This window comes from Borostomias antarcticus (assembly GCF_949987555.1).
Source record: "Borostomias antarcticus genome assembly, chromosome: 25".
In the NCBI taxonomy this organism is placed as follows: domain Eukaryota; kingdom Metazoa; phylum Chordata; class Actinopteri; order Stomiiformes; family Stomiidae; genus Borostomias; species Borostomias antarcticus.
Window position 1 is genome coordinate 7,863,320 of NC_140258.1, and position 19,762 is coordinate 7,883,081.

Consider the following 19,762-nt stretch of genomic DNA (forward strand, 5'->3'; position numbering starts at 1 on the left):
GGACTGTATTTTTATGAGGACTGTAGGGGGCGACATAGCACTACCAAAATGCTAAACACTGATGAAAATGAAGCGATATGGCAGAATACAAGACGCATTTAAGTCAAAAACAGTCTGAAAGTCGATTTCAGGCTTCCCCTAATGGTGTCAGAGTGATGGCTTATGATCAAGTTTTCAAATCAAGTTTTATTTGGATTTGTATGGGTAAGCCAGGATTACCCTGGTTTATAGGAGCAATCGCCACTGGTAGGGGTACCAATAATTTGCAACACTTGGGACAATTTAATTGTTCCTATCAAAACGTAAACAACTATAATTCCGCACCAAAACGAAGTCCAACGACAACTTGTGCTCAAACACCACAACGCCTTTTATCAAACCCTTAGCCAGTGCTAACCATCTCTGGGCTACTGTATTTAACATAATAACATTGCATTCATAAGCCATCGTTCTGACACCATAAGGGGAAGCTTGTCAACGACATGCGACAACAGGTCCTTATCTCTCACATAGCAGCAAATTCACACACATTGCCAACATGATCAATCTGAAATGCATACGGTTGCGTGTCCACTGACAAGCTGTATTTTAGGCCGCTATAGGGACGAGAAAATAACTTACCTGATATAAAATGGGCACCGCAAACGCAGGCATTTCTGATTATGTCAGTCCAGTCCGTAGGCTATGCTTAGCCACAGGCGACTCCATTTCTGAAAAGGCCGGTTTCCTCTTGAAACGAATAAAGTTTGTCACTAGAGCGCCGATTTGTAGCCTACACCTGTAGACACAACAGCCAGACATATTGATGGTATATAAAATACTAGTCTTTGCACTAAATAACTTATTTAGATGCGTTCTGTCCGAGTGAAATTATTTTTCCGAGGTAGTCTTCTTCTGTGGTGGTGGCGGTGCTTTGAAGCTTCAACCCAGCATTTGTTAAAATAGACCCTTTTGCTTAGGTAAGTGAAGTTTCATGTTTATCTGACACTTGTAGGCTAAATATGAGTGCCTCTCCTAACTAGGCCGACACCGATTTATTTTGACGGAAAGGTGAATGGACCAGAAAAGGACTGTTGTCTGGCATGAGCGAGTGGAATGCGACAACGGGACTGAGAAGGGTTAAATTTCAACCAGACATTCCAGTGAAACCAGGTAGTCAAAATAACTTACCTGATATAAAATGGGCACCGCAAACGCAGGCATTTCTGATGATTTCCTCAGTCCAGTCCGTACGCTTAATTATGGCGATTTCGTCTGTCTTCCTCTGCTACTGTTTCAAGAATGCGCGCGCATACTTGTGCTGACAAGGCTGTAAAAGGGTCTATAATTAACAAATATGACCCACGCTCGTTAAATAACTTCTACAACATCCAGTGACAAAATATGTCATGGTACCTTGGTATGTCCACACAAAGGATTGAACTCACAACCTTCACGGTGATAAGCAGCGCACTATCCAGCGCACTATCCACTCGGCCACCGCTGACCTGGGAATTCTGTGGAGTCTTTTGGTTTTGATGTTCTGGGACCACTGCCTCTTGTGGTAGCAACAATAGAACTGCAGGTCAACAACAAGAAGAAAGAGGAAGGGAGCGACAAATAGTATTCCCTCTTCTTGGTGTGTCAGCTTACAGCCAACACACAAAAAAATCCAAGGGAAAGGTGGGTGTGAACGGGGAGGAGATGCGCAAGGAGACACTGATTAATACCCCGACTTATGTATGATAACTGCGGGGTAAAGCGCAAATCTGTTTTGCAGTGAAATTTTGAAAAGCAGGTGTAATCCAGTTGCGCATTACCCACCACCGTACACATAACCATATCCCCTGTTAATTATGAACATACAGTTTTATGAACTGCACACATAGAGGAGCAATTATTATTATATATTTCTGGGCTTAAACATGGGGACATATTAAATATATCCGACATATTAAATCTATCTGAGACTCTCAGATAGATTTAATATGTCCCTATAAGGCCTGAAATTATTAAAATGCAGCAAATTACGATTAAAACGTGGACTGGAGCATTCACAATGCAGACATTCACTGATTACATTTTGCACCATTCAGGGCAACAGGGTTTTGTAATTAATCAATTGGCTTTAGAAAATGAATATAGGCCTATGCCAGGGATAGCCTACAATGCACTTGCAAGATAGCTATAGGCTATAAGGCTGATGCGATAATCGCGTTACACCATCAACAGCAATGACCAGCCTAAAGATAGGCTACCACTTCAATCCTCATAATTTAAAGCAGTCAATTACACTGTGGTAGCCTAATTATGGATAAAGCAAGACTGCGTACTGCAAGTCGCTATATTTTCCCCGCGCACATTACGGTTTGAGGGCGGTGACGCGCTGATTGCGCATTGAGGCGCAGGCTTTGGGCATCCAACCCAACTTGAAGACGCACTGCGCACGCTTTCTGCGGACTGAAGACTGAGGACTGAAGACTGTACTGAAGACTGGAGGTTATTGCAGACAGAGATTACATTACATTATATCAAAGTAATTTATCTGATGCTTCTATCCAAAGCGACTTACAATAATTGCATTTAATGTAGGAAAAGCTAATGTACTTGCCAGAACTCACAAGTGCATTTCCTTTCTAAAACAAGTGACTAGAGCATAATCTAGTGCTGAAGCCAAAGTGCAAGAATAGCAAACTAAAAATATAATAGGTGCTTAAGAGGGAAGATCGTGTTAGTAGACTCGAGGTAGTAGACTACTGCAGACAGAGAGCACTGTAGACTGAGAATACTGCAGACTGAGGTTCCACAGCAGCACCAGTTCCAGGAGCAAATTAATTGGCTCAGAAACACCACATATAATAAAATCAAAAAAACATCCCCTGAGTCCATTATCTCCATAGGATTGTTTGGACTGCACAGCCCCCCCCCCCCCCCCACAGCTCCCCCCCTACCACACATACACACACAAATCAGGACATACACACACACCCACACACACACACTAACAAGCACACACAGGTTAAAATGGATGAGCTCTATAGATAGTCTCACCTTATGGACTCCACTGACCTCCACCATGAGCCTGTCTCCCACAAGGTCACTGAGTTCCAGGCTTCTGTCCCCGTGTCTGAGAGAAAAGCTATGCGGCCTGGTTTTATTTGCTTTCAAGTAACAGGAATAATATGACAGTTGGGGGGGTGAGTGGCGTGTGGCCTTGTAAAAAAAAAAAAAAAATCCTGTGGAATATTAAATGCGCTCAGGCGTTTTGCAGCCTGTCAGTCCTGGCCTGATTTGTGATGCACAAAAGACAGTCTCATTTACTCACACATGCACAGATACACATATGTGTATGTGCACACACACACACATTCCCCGACAAACGCACGCACACACACACACGCAAACACACGTCCCCACAAACGCACAAACACACAGTGCCAGACAAGCCTGCTTTCATTTGAATGCCCTCTCCCCCGTGGTGATGTCTCCACCGTCCTCCGCTGATGTCAGTCAGAACACACGAATACTGCAAGAATTCTAACACACACACACACACACACACACACACACAACCACATCACAACCATGCATGCACACACACATACAAACACAGCAAACCATGTTCTTTGCATGCTGAAAAAATACATTTATTGGAATCCGTGTTGATGTAGAAAAGGTGAGAATTGGCTTGGGGTTCTTGTCACAGTACCACAGGTGAACAGCAGCAGATACCAGGCTGGCTGACTACCTGGGGAATACCAGCTCTGTGGCCTAGTGGTAGAGTGTCCGCCCAGAGACTGGGAGGTTGTGGGTTCGATCCCCGGCCGAGTCATACCAAAGACTATAAAATTGGGACCCATTGCCTCCCTGCTTGGCACTCAGCATCAAGGGTTGGAATTGGGGGGCTACATCACCAAATGATTCCGGAGCGCGTCACCGCTCCCCCAGGGGATGGGTCAAATGCGGAGAACAAATTTCACACACTCAGGTGTGTGACAATCAGTGGAACTTAGTCTTAGACTGTAGATTCACCTGGGCAGATACCTGGGGACTAGATTCACCTGAACTTGAACTTGAACCAGATACCAGCCTGGCTGGCTGACTACCTGGGGCAGGCTACTGTAGCAGGCTGAGTGTCTGGCTACCTGGGTAGACGGAGCTGGGCAGTTGTTCTGCTGATGATGAGAGGGGTTGGCCGACGCTTCCAAACACATAGCTTCACTATGAGCTCAGTTTGCATCTACATGACGTGGGTATGACATGGGTTAATTTTGGATAAAAGCAAAATAGTCTGACCATGTAGAATGCAAGATGGTGTCAGGGGGTTGGGTGTTTTTGTCACACGTGATACTGTCACAAAGAACGTTATACCAGAAAATAAGGAGACAGAAAGTCATGCTTCATCTTCTGTAAATCTAAAAAGTTGTCAACTCGCTATTTAACGTCTTCAATAATCCGAAATATTACCATGAATGTGATCACTGAAATGGAAGGCTCTCTCTCTCTCTCTCTCTCTCTCAGAACAAAAGTAAAAGCCAACAAAAAACAAAAATGCAAAAGGGTGTGACATTTGGGAACTCAGATGCTGAGCATTAACATTGAGAGGTTAGTCTTTTTCATTCGTTTTCTTTACAGATAGATTTATTTCTTCTTAAATATCTTAAATCTCATATAAAATAATTCATTGGAACCCATTTCTATATACATAAGAGTGCACATTGATTTCTAGATAAATGGATGGATGGCGTGCAAATCATGGTGCTTTTGCTGCTACTCTGAAGAGCTCGTCTGTAGCAGTCTGTCCAGTCGTTACTTGGCGTCTGCCACTGATTTACGACTGGCTGCCATGTTGAAACAGTTAATATGGCAAACTGAGACCTAAGAGGTCCTTTTATGTTGTCTGTCTAGAAACACCATTTCAAAGTGACAGTGACCTTGATGAGCCACTCTCCTGCTGCACAGCGTGGCGTCCGAAGTAACCTGGACAATAACAGCATCATAAAAAATAAAAATAAAACATGACTGTTGTTGATTCGTGTTTCGGCATACACAGCTTGGCAATGCTCCATAACATAAAATATGGCTTATCCAACGAATGTGCATTGATGTACACGGCAAAAAGCACACAGCACATAGTAGCTACATACAACAAGGCCTGCATGCTTTGGGGTTTCTAAAAAGAAAAGACATGATTGCATCTTAGCATTGATCTCTGGCAGCATATACCCAGTGTAGCTCCTCCCACAGTGCGAATCCAAGCCAGGGATTGGGCAGAGAGCTGGCGAGGGTGGATTGCCCTATAGAACAAGTCAACAGGAAGTTGGTCTGTGTGGCACTGCTTTTGATTGGCTATCGTGTTATACAATGACGTGACGTGGCACCAACTTTCTAGCACCAGGCAATATACAATACACAATGTTGTGACATTGTTTCTGTTGTTGTTGTTGTTGTTGTACACTTCTCTCCAAAAGACAACAGATAAGACATCATACAAATAGGACATTCAATATCAACCTGGCACAGAATACTTAGTAATGTAGGCTTCACTTTTCTTACTCGGTTCTTTTTTTTCTTCTTTTTTTAAATTTTCACAACTTATGGTGTCCACAGAACTCAAATGAGAGCAGTTATCTTTGTATATTACTAAGATACCTCTAGTTGATATTCACAGTATACAGTTAGTACGCTTGTTCGACTGGCAGAACATACCAAATGGACTCTAAATTGCTGGTGTGTTTGTCTAAAACACGGACACAGAGTTTCTTGAAGTACTGAGCTTTCACATCAAGGACTAGTTGATGGTTTCAGATCCTCCAAGCGAGCGTCTCCTAAAAGGGTCGGTTGCCTTTGAGAGCAAAATAAAAAAAAAAACACAAATCCACTCATCCACAAAATACATAATTTTCATCTACAGATCTGTTGCGTGGCGGTGAAAAATAACTTGAACAACAAGTACGTCTGGTGACAATGGGACAGTTCCTCTTCCACTCTGCTGACTGGATGGCTTTGATAAATCTGTACAGCCACATAGGAGGTATGAAAACAAACAGGATTGCGACATGAAAGTAAAAAACAAACAAACATAGGGAGCGCGCTGCGTTCTGAGTAGCTTGGTTCATTGTTTAATCCTAGAGCGGGAGGGAGGTGAGGTTTTCGCAGAAGGAGGGAGGCGGTTGGGCTACACAGTAGTTTCGTTTCTCCAGGGTCCAGTGCGTATATTCCCCGTGCTGTCCGACGTGTACAGGAAGCCCTCGTGCAGGGCGCCCTTAAGAATCCCGTTCTGATTGGGCGGGTTCCCAGGGTAGGACTGTCTACGCGGGTGCATCTCCAGGTGGTGATGCGGCGGCGGCGGCGCCATCAGGTCCTCCTCCGCCGCCATCTTGCCGCAGCCGCACAGGAAGGCGCCGGCGTCGCCCGCCTCCGCCTGGCACAGGGCGGGGGAGAGGTCCGCTTTGGCACAGCAGATGTGCCGGTGGCAGGGGTTGTGGCACGCCAGGGCCTCGTGGGCGGCGGCGGGACACGCGAGCGGACACTCGAGCGGGCCCCCCTCATGCGGGGGAGCCTCGTGGGCCAGGTGGCAGAGGTGGGTGTGGCGCTCGTGCGCGCTGTGAGGGCTGTCCGTGCGGGAGCTGTGCACGCTGCCGCCGTCCACGCTGGAGGGGATGTGGTAGGCATACTCCCGCTCCGCCCCTCCCCCTCCGCCTCCCCCCCCAGCCCCGGCCCGCTGGCGGCCGAAGTGGCGGCCCTTAGTCCTGCCACCGCCCTTGAAGCAGCGGTGCAGGTGGACGCCCGGCCGGTAGCCCTCGGGGTCGGCGTGCAGCAGCACCGGCTCCTCCTCCATCAGCTGCTGGCTGTGTAGGGCGGCGCAGCAGGGCGCGGCGGCGGGCGGCAGGCACGTCACGTGGTTCTGCCCCGCCTCCGGCCCGGCCGCCGTCAGCCCGGCAAACTTACAGTGACCGGTGGCCAGGGGGGCGTGGCCGCAGCCCATCATCAGCGCCTTGCCCGGGCACGGCGAGGTGTCCAGGCGGCAGAGGCCGCGCCCGTGGCCGTGGGTGTCGCCGTTCACGTTGACCTTGGGGCGCGGCGCGTGTGCATGCCCGTGACCCGGGCAGGCGTTGTTGTCGTTGTTATTGTTGGCGCGCCGCCCGGGGCAGCAGGAGCACCAGCAGTGCCAGACGTCGTCACGCTTGGCGCAGTGGTGGATGAGAACGAACAGGCCCAGTGTGACGGAGAAGGCGCCGTACAGGCAGCTGAAGATCATGTCCAGGAAGTGGCCCTGCGACACCGCCAGGGCGCCGAAGGCCCAGGTGGCCAGGAACAGGAAGAGGGTGAAGGTGGTGGTGCGCAGCTGGGCCTTGAACGAGTGCTCGTTGGCCAAGAGCGAGGGGTTGACCACGGCGCCAGGGCAGCCGGGGTGGCAGTGCCCGCCACCGCCGCCGGGCGGGGCTCCGGGCTCCCCCTGGTGGCAGTGCGCCAGGTCGGCGGTCGCCGCCAGCCTCTGCTGCTCCTCTGTCGGCGCCTTCAGCTCGTACTTCCGCTCGGGGTGGCGCCGCAGGTGGACGAAGGTGCACAGGAAGTAGACGCAGGTGACCAGGACGACGAAGGCCACGGGCCCGTAGAAGGCTCCGAGGCTGGGCTCCCACGCCATCCAGCAGCTGGAATACACACACACACATTAGAATACTTTATTAGGTTCCACAAATTATATTACATAAGCAGGGGACCAAATATATTAGGGCTAAGCAGCATTGAACACTTAAGGCACACATAGCACCTCCTCCTTTCTCTTTGGCAAGCCAGCAATCCTCTCACGGTGCATTTACACACACACACACACACACACACACACACACACACACACACACACACACACATAACCACACACACATAAGCATTAGCGCTAACATGACCTTGGTGTGATGTCTGCTTTACTTAATGCTGAAACACACACACACACAAACTAAAGCACATGCAGCAAGGCCTCTGAAGTAGTGCGGCACCTCCAGCAATGCAGAGTGGGATGTGTACGAAACACATATTTGAGTGTGAATCCTAACATTACATCTAGCCGCATATGTGTGTGTGTGTGTGTGTGCGTGTGTGTGTGCCCGTCTGTGAGGATCGGGTGTCTGAACCATTGAAGAGGTGTAAAATGTGGTGTAAAACAGCGCACGTGTGTGTGTGTGTGTGTGTGTGTGTGTGTGTGTGTGTGTGTCAAAGTGGGGACTCACTATGGCGCCTGCTCCCCGCTGCCATAGTTGTGGATGTCGGTCGCCGCGGTGACGCCACAGATGATGAGGGGCACGCCGCCGCTGACCAGGTAGAACCTGAGGAGGAGGGAGGAGATGCAGGGTTATGTGAAGGTAGAACCTGAGGAGGAGGAGGAGATGCAGGGTTATGTGAAGGTAGAACCTGAGGAGGAGGGAGGAGATGCAGGGTTCTGTGAAGGTAGAACCTGAGGAGGAGGAGGAGATGCAGGGTTATGTGAAGGTAGAACCCGAGGAGGAGGGAGGAGATGCAGGGTTATGTGAAGGTAGAACCTGAGGAGGAGGGAGGAGATGCAGGGTTATGTGAAGGTAGAACCCGAGGAGGAGGAGGAGATGCAGGGTTATGTGAAGGTAGAACCCGAGGAGGAGGGAGGAGATGCAGGGTTATGTGAAGGTAGAACCTGAGGAGGAGGAGGAGACGCAGGGTTATGTGAAGGTAGAACCCGAGGAGGAGGAGGAGATGCAGGGTTATGTGAAGGTAGAACCTGAGGAGGAGGGAGGAGATGCAGGGTTCTGTGAAGGTAGAACCTGAGGAGGAGGAGGAGATGCAGGGTTATGTGAAGGTAGAACCCGAGGAGGAGGGAGGAGATGCAGGGTTATGTGAAGGTAGAACCTGAGGAGGAGGAGGAGATGCAGGGTTCTGTGAAGGTAGAACCTGAGGAGGAGGAGGAGATGCAGGGTTCTGTGAAGGTAGAACCTGAGGAGGAGGAGGAGATGCAGGGTTATGTGAAGGTAGAACCCGAGGAGGAGGAGGAGATGCAGGGTTCTGTGAAGAAACATATAGAAGAGAGACACTCCGCTTGAGGGTATTTAATCAATAGATGAATGTCCCTGGGAGAGGTGGTGGGGGAGAGAGAGAGAGAGAGAGAGAGAGAGAGAGAGAGAGAGAGAGAGAGAGAGAGAACGTTTCACATGCCAATGAAGCCCTTTGAATTGAATTGAAATTGAATTGAGAGAGAGAGACATAGGGAGAGAATGACAGACAGGAAGAGAGAGAGGGAGAAAATGAGACAGAAAGACAGAGATAGAGTGAATGAGACAGGCAGAGAGAGAGAGAGAGGCAGAGAGCATGTATGGGTGAGGAGAGTGAGCAAAAGAGAGAGCTATTGAAATTAATCTCTCTCTCTCTCTCTCTCTCTCTCTCTCTCTCTCCTCCCCTCTCCCATTCCTCGGCTTGAAACCAGCTCAGAGACACGGGAGTGAGCAGACTTCTTTATTTGTGCTCTGCGTGTTCCACAGCCAAATACATCTGCTTCCCAGCATCCCTCAGACAAGCTCCTCTGCTGGCGGCTTCTAGACAGCCACCTTTCAACGCTTTACTCCAGACCAACGTCTGGCATCGGGAGAATAGCAAGCAGTCCCATGTGTGTGTGTGTGTATGTGTGGGTGTGTGACGGTCTGCGTGTTTGCGTGTGTGTCTCTAACCAACCAAAGACACTGGCAGTCACTGCAGCAGTAGCAATACCACTCTCTCTCAGGGCGACACACACGCGCACACACATACACACGCCCACATGCACACACTCTCTCTTTCTCTCTCTCGCTCTCTCTCTCCGTCCAAGCCTCCACCCCCCTCTCTCTCTCTCTCTCTCGCTGTGATCCTCTCTCTGTTCCCCCACGTTATCCCCTTCCTTCCTGCTCTCTCCTCCTCTTGTCACAGTCCCCGCCCCCCCCCCCCCCCCATCTATCTCCCCTCATCTCCTCCTGCTCTTGCTCACGCCATTTCTTCTCCTCACAGTGACTGCGCCCATGCCCAAAAATTCAATTACAATCAAGATGTTAGTCTGGGCAGGTGTGGACGGGTGTTGTGTAAAGGAGTGTGTGTGTGTGTGTGTGTGTGTGTGTGCGTCTGTGAAGGGTTAGAGGCATTACCATTGCTGTCACAGTCTGAGTGGTGTAACAGCCACCCTCTCCCCCGGGACGCCCCCCCCCCCCCCCTAACAGAAAGCCATTTAAACACGCGTCAGCGAGATGGCCGCCGGCGGGAGGGGGAAGCGGCGGAGGTTCAAGCACGGCACGCCGCGACCCTCATTCCCCTGCATCTCCGGTCGACCGGCCACGCACACGCACGCACCTACGCACACGAGCCCTCACCCCAGCCCAAGTGTTGGAGCCAATTTGTTTATTGACTATATGGATTTATTGATAATTTGCTTTAATTATGATTAATTAATTGAGCCAAAAAGTAAGAAAATTAAATATGGTTAAATACTGTTGTGCTCTAATTTTAATTTATTTTGAACTGTTGATCTATGATTTATGGTTTGTGATTGAATTATTGTTAATCTGATTGCCTGTCAGCTGATGGAGTGCATGGAGCTGTCCCTGATTGCACCTCCACCTTCTAGATAAACGGGTGACTGCAGCACCTGCGCTAGAACAGTGTTGGCTAATGGAGCCGGCGGTGCGCTGAGGTGCAGCAGGCAGCCATACAGTTTCACACCGTCATCCAGCATCTGTTTATTGTTTTGTTTTGTGGGAAAATATTGACCTGTCTAAACATCTGCCTCCTACTCCATGTGGTAAGACCGATTTATGTTTAAAAGCCTTGAAGAGCCAGATGGAAATAAATAACATAAAAGAGAGAAATGGTTGGAATTAATTTGGGGTTAAAGTAAAGCGCGTGTGCGCGTCAGACACATGTAGGCTACCTGAGTGTTACAAGAGCAGCTCTGATAAAGATTGGAAAGGAAAAAGGGATTGCTGTTATACCAGGTCTGCCTCTCGCTGCATCGGCACGTTTCATAAACAAGGAAGTGAAACACACACAAAGTGGCCAGAGCTTGGACCAGCATGTGGGCTCTCTCTGGAGGAGGTTCAGGGAGCAACCGATATAAATAGACAATGGAGAGTCTCCCTGGAGGAGACTCCGTCCTCTCCTCCATCTCTGTACTTTCATGTCCTCCCCCTGTCTCTCTGACCCTGGTCTCTCTCTCTCTCTCTCTTCTTCTCTCCCTCTCTCTCTCTGGACCTGGGTATTCTGGTACTACCGTGCCGGCCACCATTCACAAAGTGAGACTACTCTGCCAACTCCTTTTTATATACTTAAGTTAAGTGGCGTTTGCAGAACGCATTGAGCTGAAAACTGCACCTCGCAAAACAATACAGCCCTGTCACACTGCCGTAATTGAGTATGCGTGTGTGGGTGTGTGAGTGGGTGTGTGTGTGCGTGCGTGTTGAGTAATCAGCATGATGCCGGCATTTCAACTGTGGGCCTGCACAGAGCACCTGGTTCGACCGCGGCGCCGTGATAGGCTGCCGTGATTATCCGCGAGGACCAATAAGCCGCCGCCGTCGTTGGGGGGTGGGGCCCTGTCACGGGACTTGTTTCTGAGCGGGAGCAGGGGAGGACAGAGGAATGGGGATGAGAGCAAGGGAATGGATGAGTGGAAATTGATTTGTCAATTTCCCCTCGGGCTCGTCCCCTCCTCTGACGGCGGCCGTCACAGTTAATCACAGGGGCGATCAACTCCGCAGTGTCCGCCGCACGCCGCCCCTCGCCCCCCTGCGGTGAGCTCTCCTGAGAGAGCTCCCACCACGGTCCCTCATCCTGGATGACTTTCACTGGCCTCCACGGATTGCAGACCAATTACAACATGCCGGGAGAAACCAACGCGCTCTGCCGGAATGCCGTGACTATGTGAAGTCTTTCACTGTGCCGTGATAGAGTTTCGTCATAGAGCTCGTAACGAATGATTCATGGAGCCTAACGTCGGCCCACGGCATGGTCGTGACACCACAGTGAGTCTGCCACCTGCCTGTCTTCCTCAGTTCCATTTAAATGCCTGCGCCCGTCTGAATCTCTCAAGTCTAAAGCAGCGTTCACATCTGTCTGAATCTCTCAGTCTAAAGCAGGGTTCACATCTGTCTGAATCTCTCTGTCTAAAGCAGGGTTCACGTCTGTCTGAATCTATGTCTAAAGCAGGGTTCACGTCTGTCTGAATCTCTCACTCTAAAGCAGGGTTCACATCTGTTTGAATCTCTCACTCTAAAGCAGGGTTCACATCTGTTTGAATCTCCGTCTAAAGCAGGGTTCACGTCTGTCTGAATCACTCTGTCTAAAGCAGGGTTCACATCTGTCTGAATCTCTCAGTCTAAAGCAGGGTTCACATCTGTCTGAATCACTCTGTCTAAAGCAGGGTTCACGTCTGTTTGAATCTCTCAGTCTAAAGCAGGGTTCACATCTGTCTGAATCGCTCTGTCTAAAGCAGGGTTCACATCTGTCTGAATCACTCTCAGTCTAAAGCAGGGTTCACATCTGTCTGAATCACTCTCAGTCTAAAGCAGGGTTCACATCTGTCTGAATCTCTCACTCTAAAGCAGGGTTCACATCTGTCTGAATCACTCTCAGTCTAAAGCAGGGTTCACATCTGTCTGAATCTCTCACTCTAAAGCAGGGTTCACAGCTGTCTCAATCTCTCTGTCTAAAGCAGGGTTCACATCTCTCTGAATCTCAGTCTAAAGCAGGGTTCACATCTGTCTGAATCTCTCTGTATAAAGCTGGGTTCACAACTGCCTGACTCTCTCTCACTCTAAAACAGGGTTCACATCTGTCTGAATCTCTCTCAGTCTAAAGCAGGGTTCACATCTGTCTGAATCTCTCTCAGTCTAAAGCAGGGTTCACATCTGTCTGAATCTCTCAGTCTAAAACAGGGTTTACATCTGCCTGAATCTCTCAGTCTAAAGCAGGGTTCACATCTGTCTGAATCTCTCTCAGTCTAAAGCAGGGTTCGTATATAGTAACCATAGTAACTCACTCACTCCTGCCTGCGCTTCGCACAGCTGTTCCATGTAAACAAATCAATAATCAGTCAGTTGAAGCAGATTGAAAAAAGTGCGCATGAAAGCCTGGACTATTCCCACTGTTTCAATTGATAGGACAAGGTGAAAAAGGAGAAAAATTATTGTGCACTGATGACGTGTTTTCCTGTTACGTCTTTGTCGGGGACGCATCAGGACGCATTAGCATTTAGACTACTAAAGATATGTGGTCAAATGTGTCCCAGACCATCTTGGCAAGTGGTTTGAGGAAACATTTCACAAAACGTTGTGGTGGCCCTTTACACTTGTATTTAGCGCTGTCCACTTTGAATATGATCGTCCAAAACGCATTGTAAAACCAAGTTTAAACAGGGTCTTTGATGTAAAACAGAAGTCTTGAAGATTCACCATGACATAGTTATAGTTTCAGAACTGAGAAGGCAGTTTAAAATATATATAGGCCTATATATTCTAAACATGAAACTGCCTTGGCTGATGTGAACCCATATTAACAAGGTTCCCTGTAGCATTTCCACATGAGAGCTGTCTGAACCTGCGAAGCGCCCGCACAGCACCTTCCCCCAGTAAGGAGAGCATCCCTCCCAAAGCTCATCCTCTTAAATGTGCCAAACAACATGAGTAGGCAGAAAAAGAATGAAATCTGAAATCCGCAAGGCAACAGTGGGATCAGATATGCGGACAGGAATTAAAACCGTCAAAGTCTAACAAGGATCGAGATTTGTGACCGAGCTTCCCGAATCCCAACGAGTCTGCCGCCCAGACAGGTGACTGAGCCAATTACTGTAGTTACAGTTTTTGGCTGTCGTCGCCATGGTAACAGGTTGTTTAAGTCTCCTCTTCCTCTCCTCCACTCTCACGCTCCCCCCTCTCTCACATCTGCAGTCCTGCCTGGGAGGGCATGCCACTGAGAGGCCTCATGTTTATCAGAACGCGTGGGTTACATATGTTTAAGCTGATCAGCTGCCAGCTGTTTTTGAAACATGGGTCAGCTTTAATCCAAGCTTTAATCCAAAATTATGAATTATCACTAATAGGGATTTCCTAACCGTTTTTGTGCATGGCTGCAAGCCAGCGCACCATAGATAGCATGTGTCGGGTTGTCACTCCTTCCCTCCCTCCCTCTTTCCTTCCGTCCCGTTGTTGACCTGCATTTCTATGTTGCCACCACAAGAGGCAGTGGTCCCAGCACACGAAAATAAATACACGATGACGTCGCACTTTCAAGTTCCTCAGTAGTGTAGTGGATGAAGCGTCCGACTCCCATGCAGACGATCAGGGATTCAAGACCCAGTGGTCTCACAGCCTTGTGTTATCTGGGTTTATCCCTTACCTTTGTCCAGAAACAGAAGTTGAACCAATTGCAGCAAAATAGCTAACGTTACAGGAATCATCAGTGTAATTGCGTTAGCCACTGACCGCTACTATTAATGTTAGGGAAGCTGCTGCTAGTTGTTGTGAGCTCATGAGCTAACTGGCTATCCCACTCTCATTGTGCTGGATTAGCATTGGAAGCATTGGAACTGATGTGTCGACCTATCTTAATTTATCAGACATTATTTAATGTCATTTCAATTCACAGCTATTTCAGTGGCATGACAGGCTTCCGTCCTATCAGTCCTGAACAGAAACGCACATAAGCCAGGCTGGACCTGGCCTGCATGGTTTCACTTCAGCAAATGGTTGCAAACTGTGACCTGCTGGCCAACTTCTGATTTTCTTACGCGCGCACGTGTGTGTACGGGGGCCCCACAGGTGTCTACAGGCTGATGAATATCTCAGCGGCAGAAGCGGGAGTCTCCCACACTGTCACAGTTGTCAACCCTGCCATAGAGACAACGGTACAACGGCGGCGACTAGTTGATATGCCGAGGTAGCCTAATGCAGACAAAATGGCCGTGTTGATGATAATGATGATGATGACGAAGGTGATAATGATGATGATAACAGTAATGCTGGACAGATAGTGCTGGCACCGTCTGCGCAAGCCATCGTTGCTAAGCAGCAGCCTGCACCTCGAAAGTCAACCCTGTCGTGTTCCCAAAGGGAAAGAGTGTGTGTGTGTGTGTGTGGGGGGGGGTTCTTAACGGAATAGGCCCCATGTCTGGAATTTAGCTGATTAAAAAGAATGGTCTACGCCTCCGGCTATCGAGGGTATATATCAGACTCATTTATGTGCGTCATACATTATAAATCAACCTCCCACACTTCTTCCCCCTGCTGGCTGTGAATGACTCAGGAATCAAAATGTATTTTCTTGACAAGAGCAAGTGTAAGAAAAACATGAGCCAAACAGCCAAAATTGGAAAGCAGTGACAGTAATATTGCTGTGGTGGAGTGTGCGCGGGGAACAAACGTCTTGGACTAAAAAATGCAAACCAGCCCCAGACACCTCTTCAGATAAATCACCCAATAACTCAACTCAGCCAATCCCTAGTGTTTCTGTGTTCTGTATTTACAGACGGATTAAGCAAACACATGAAACGCACACACACACCTTTGCACGACTCACACTGTTTTCTTGTAAGCAGTACACAAAGCAAATCATCTCTGTTCTCTGTAGTAAATGACATTTTCTACAGAATATCAAACAAAGGTTTAAACAGAGGTGAGAAGCCGGGGTGTTTAACAAGCCGGCACCAGGCACAGCCAACCGGCTGGCTAGGGAGGAGCAGCTTCATCACACATGAGCAGGGCAGGTCAGGTCTGTCGTATGAGGCCCCTATGTGTCCCTCTGGCTACACAAGGCACATGCTGGAGAACAAAATGACATAAGAAGGCATAGAAGCAGCCCTTGACCCTTAAAGTATACACACAGCACATTCCCAGAGAAATGTCTCCAGTTCAGAAAAAAAGTTGCACGCATGCACACGCGCGCACACATACACATACATACACACACACACACACACACACTTTGCAGCCTGCAGCAGAGTGGTCACACAGCAGTGATCCATGACTCAGGGGTGAGGTGTGTGTGTATTGGTGTGTGTTTATGTGTGTGTGTGTGTGTGTGTGTAAGCGCGTGTGTATTGGTGTGTGTGTGTGTGTGTGTCTGTGCTAAACGTACCTCAGCAGGGGCTGTTTGGAGGCGACTGGCGGGTCACCATCCTGGGGCTGCGGGGGCTTCTTGGTCACCTGCTTGTAAATGTTCCTGGCCGTCACACCTAGCCACAGCATGGTGGAGAGGGACGAGTAATGTAGCACCACACCCACCTGCATCGAGACAAGACACACGCATACACATATACACACACACACACACACACACACACACACACACACAGAGGCAAATGCTTAGTGTACTGTACTTCCATATCACTTCAGATTCCTGCCTCTCTTAACAACTCTCACACTGCTGACTCGAGGGAAAAGTTCTTGTTCACACACACACACAGACGCGCACACACACACACACACATACGCACGGACACACACGCACAGCAGCGACATTACTTTGACACACACAGTCGCTGTCACTTCAAGGGTCTTTCCACAGAGCTTGCCTTTCAGTCGTGACTGCGTCTTCTCGCCATTTAGCAAGACTTCCGGAGGAGTTTGTTCACAAAGTCACTGAACTACAAGCATGATGTTTTTTTTTCCGCAGGAGAAAGAGTTTCCATAGTGTTCCTTTGATAGAGACGAACCACCCCCCTTGACGCTGAATTTAGCGGACACGCAAGTTGAGCTGAGAATAATAACATCAGAATAGGGAATGTCGGTCACATCTTCAATACAACATAAGCACTTTGTTGTCTGGTGGACTCCCTGGCCCCCCGTTTTAATATTCATGAAATGTGCCTGAATGGGAGTTGATCTGGCACTGTTCTACAGCTTTTTCTCTGGAACCAAAGAGAGTAACAGATGGCATAAAGAGAGAAGGAGAGGAGAAGGGACCTGAGAATTAGAGTGCCCCGTCCGCCCCGCTATGAAACTGTTTGAATGCTGGCACGATCAAAACTACGAATCAAATGCCCTCCTCTGCCCAGTCAGCCGGACGTAGCAGAAACCTCCCAGAACCCCTGCTGCTAACTGGAGCCGGTTAGTGGCGAGGGGGAGGGGCCTAAGTAGGCGGACGCTGACGAAACCACTTGGACCGGCCCTCTGGGTACAGTATGTGGTAGAGGAGAGAGTTATTAATAGATGGAGGAACTTAACAGGGTGGACTGTTATGCTGAGTCACTGCGCTGAGAGGATGAACGGGCCTGCGTATTCGTTAAGCCGAGTCGCCGGTCAGAATGCGTAGCGAGCGGCGCGCGGCGAGAGTCGGCGCGACCTGCCGTCGTCGTCACGCGCCGCCTGCGGAGGAGGAGACACAAACTAGCGTTGGAGAAGACAGATCCGCAGCGCTGGAGGAGTGGGAGGGGGTGAAAGAAGATGCGGAAAAGGGGGTAGAAAGTGGAGGTGGTGGAGGAGGGGGTGTATCTTTTTGAAGTTCTGAGAGACTGCCAGAGCCGATGACTCCTTGAAGTTCCCCTGTCAGAGAGAATGGGGGGGGGGTCCCCGTCCCGCTGGGTTTGAGAGGGATCAGCAGGCGTGTGTGTGTGTGTGTGTGTGTGTGTGTGTGTGTGTGCCATCACACGTCTCTTCTGTAGCCAGCTTCTCTTTTCAGCCATGTAATCATCCTGAATCCTGCCACTGCTGGGTCTGCTTCAAACCCACAGGGGGCGGAGAGGAGCGGGCCTGACTCCCCTGGAGCTACGCTGTGTGGCGCTACGCTGCTGTTACACACACACCGGCAACACCGCACACCCCAACGCTAGCCTCAACCAATCGCCTTGCCAAGGAGCAGATTTCCCTTATGCCCACAGGCATCATTGTGTTTACTTTTCACTGGATGCGCGAGGTAAATGGAGTGGGGATATGCTAATTAGGGTATTTAATGCAATGCTAAGTGGCAGAGGGAGAAGGTGGGGTCAATGTCGGAAGGGCTGACGAGCTTTGAGCTTTTGAGCGGTGACAGGAAACGGAGGTGTCTCATTGTGTCTCCTCCCCTCCTCTTCCTGTTAGCTTCCTGATGCTGGCCTCGGCGTATTGAGGCGGAGTCTGTACAGCGTGGAAGGAGAGGATAAAGTATTGTGCCAGGAGGGGAGGCAGAAGCCACCCAGCCCCCCCCCCCACCTCCCCTTTGGTGCTTGAGAGAGAGAGAGAGAGAGAGAGAGAGAGAGAGAGAGAGAGAGAGAGATTGAGAGAGAGAGAGAGAGAGAGAGAGAGAGATTATTGTTGTTCCGTGTACCCCTTATCATTTTAAAATGAATTTATCTCAATTCACAATGGAATGTGGGTCCAAATGAATGAATATTCACAATTTTTGACCATGCCAGCAAAATACACTTTTGATGAAAAAAGTAAGAAAAGTGCATATCCCAAGAAGAGGTCATCTTCCTCCTACACCTGCTCTGTTGGAGATAAGGGGGCAGAAGCACCCGGGTGAAGGTGCTGGGACTGCAGGGACAGCACACTGGCCAGACAGGCTGTTGGATGGAGTTCCAGACAACAGAACACTCCATCCTCTGATCCCATCTCCCAGTTTTTACCATAAAGGTAAAAATTGGGTGAACACACCCAGTCGCTGAACTGCACTCCACACTAAATCACTTCTTTAACTGGGTACATTGGCTTTACAGAAATAGTTCCTCACACACAAGGAGCAGGCAGTCTCTTGGGCATAATGAATACAACCCACTGTGCTGGCTGCCTATAGGTCGCTTAACTATGCACTCCACAATAAATCACTTCTTTACCTAGGTACATTGGTTTTAAAGAAATAGTTCCTCACACACAAAGAACAGGCAGGCTCTTGGGCATAATGTATACACCCCACTGTGCTGGCAGCCTACAGGTGAAAAGCCCAATTATGGCTGAAGTGTGCAGTGCAGGCCACGCCAGCTGAATGTGGACAAAGGCAGCTATTAGGCTGGCTGCTTAGGGGTGGCTGCCTTGACCTCTCTCCCCTGCCGCCCCTCGGTCCACCCAGCACCTCACCTGGCTTTTCACAATGCCAAATGGTAAAAGGACTGCATTTATATAGTGCTTTTATCCAATGCACTTTACAATGAAGGCCTCTCATTCACCGATTCACATCACACACACCTTCACACACCTCTTCACACTACCTTCGGTCTCTTTCATTGTCCCCCACCCAATGAAATTGAGTATTACTTTGACCCCTGTATGTTAGTGCGTGTTGTTCTAAATGTCAGGATTCTCATAGGCTAGTATCGGCAGCGTGTGATTTGCTGGGGGGGTTGGGGGGCATTTCCATGTCTCTCTCGATTTCCCGCTCTATATGTCTCTGCTTTTGATTTCCCGCATAATAAAAGACAACGAAAGTCAACATATGTATGTACACACACACGCGCACACACACGCGCACACACACACACACATATATATATATATATATGAATAAATAAACAAATATACCTGCCAGTGTGTATCATGTACTTAGAATTTCTACATGCTAATGACCAAAGACTCAATGGGTGTATAGGAAGGTTTATCCAAAACAACCCGTATTTTCATCAAAAGTGTGATCTGCTGCCATGGCAACGGTTAATATTAATTAATTTGGAATCAAATTCATTGTACCTGACCTTTATGAACATACATTGGAGAAAGAAAATTGTATGTATTTGATTTGAATATTTTGCATGAAATCTCATAAATCCCTATTTCTTGGGGATTTTCTCATTCCAGTTTCTTATTTTTTAAAATCAATTATAATCTCATTTGTC

At 48.8% G+C, this 19,762-nt stretch overlaps 1 protein-coding gene across 1 annotated transcript in view; it reads right to left on the bottom strand.

The window, feature by feature from the left end:
- Positions 1 to 6,157: 6,157 nt before the first annotated feature.
- adgra1b (adhesion G protein-coupled receptor A1b) overlaps positions 6,158 to 19,762 on the bottom strand; it is a gene marked incomplete at both ends in the record, with an annotated part of 129,235 nt that continues 115,630 nt past the window's right edge. Inside the window, 3 exon segments of the mRNA XM_084458778.1 lie at positions 6,158 to 7,634; positions 8,211 to 8,306; positions 16,096 to 16,241. Coding sequence (XP_084314904.1) covers positions 6,158 to 7,634; positions 8,211 to 8,306; positions 16,096 to 16,241 — 1,719 coding nt within the window.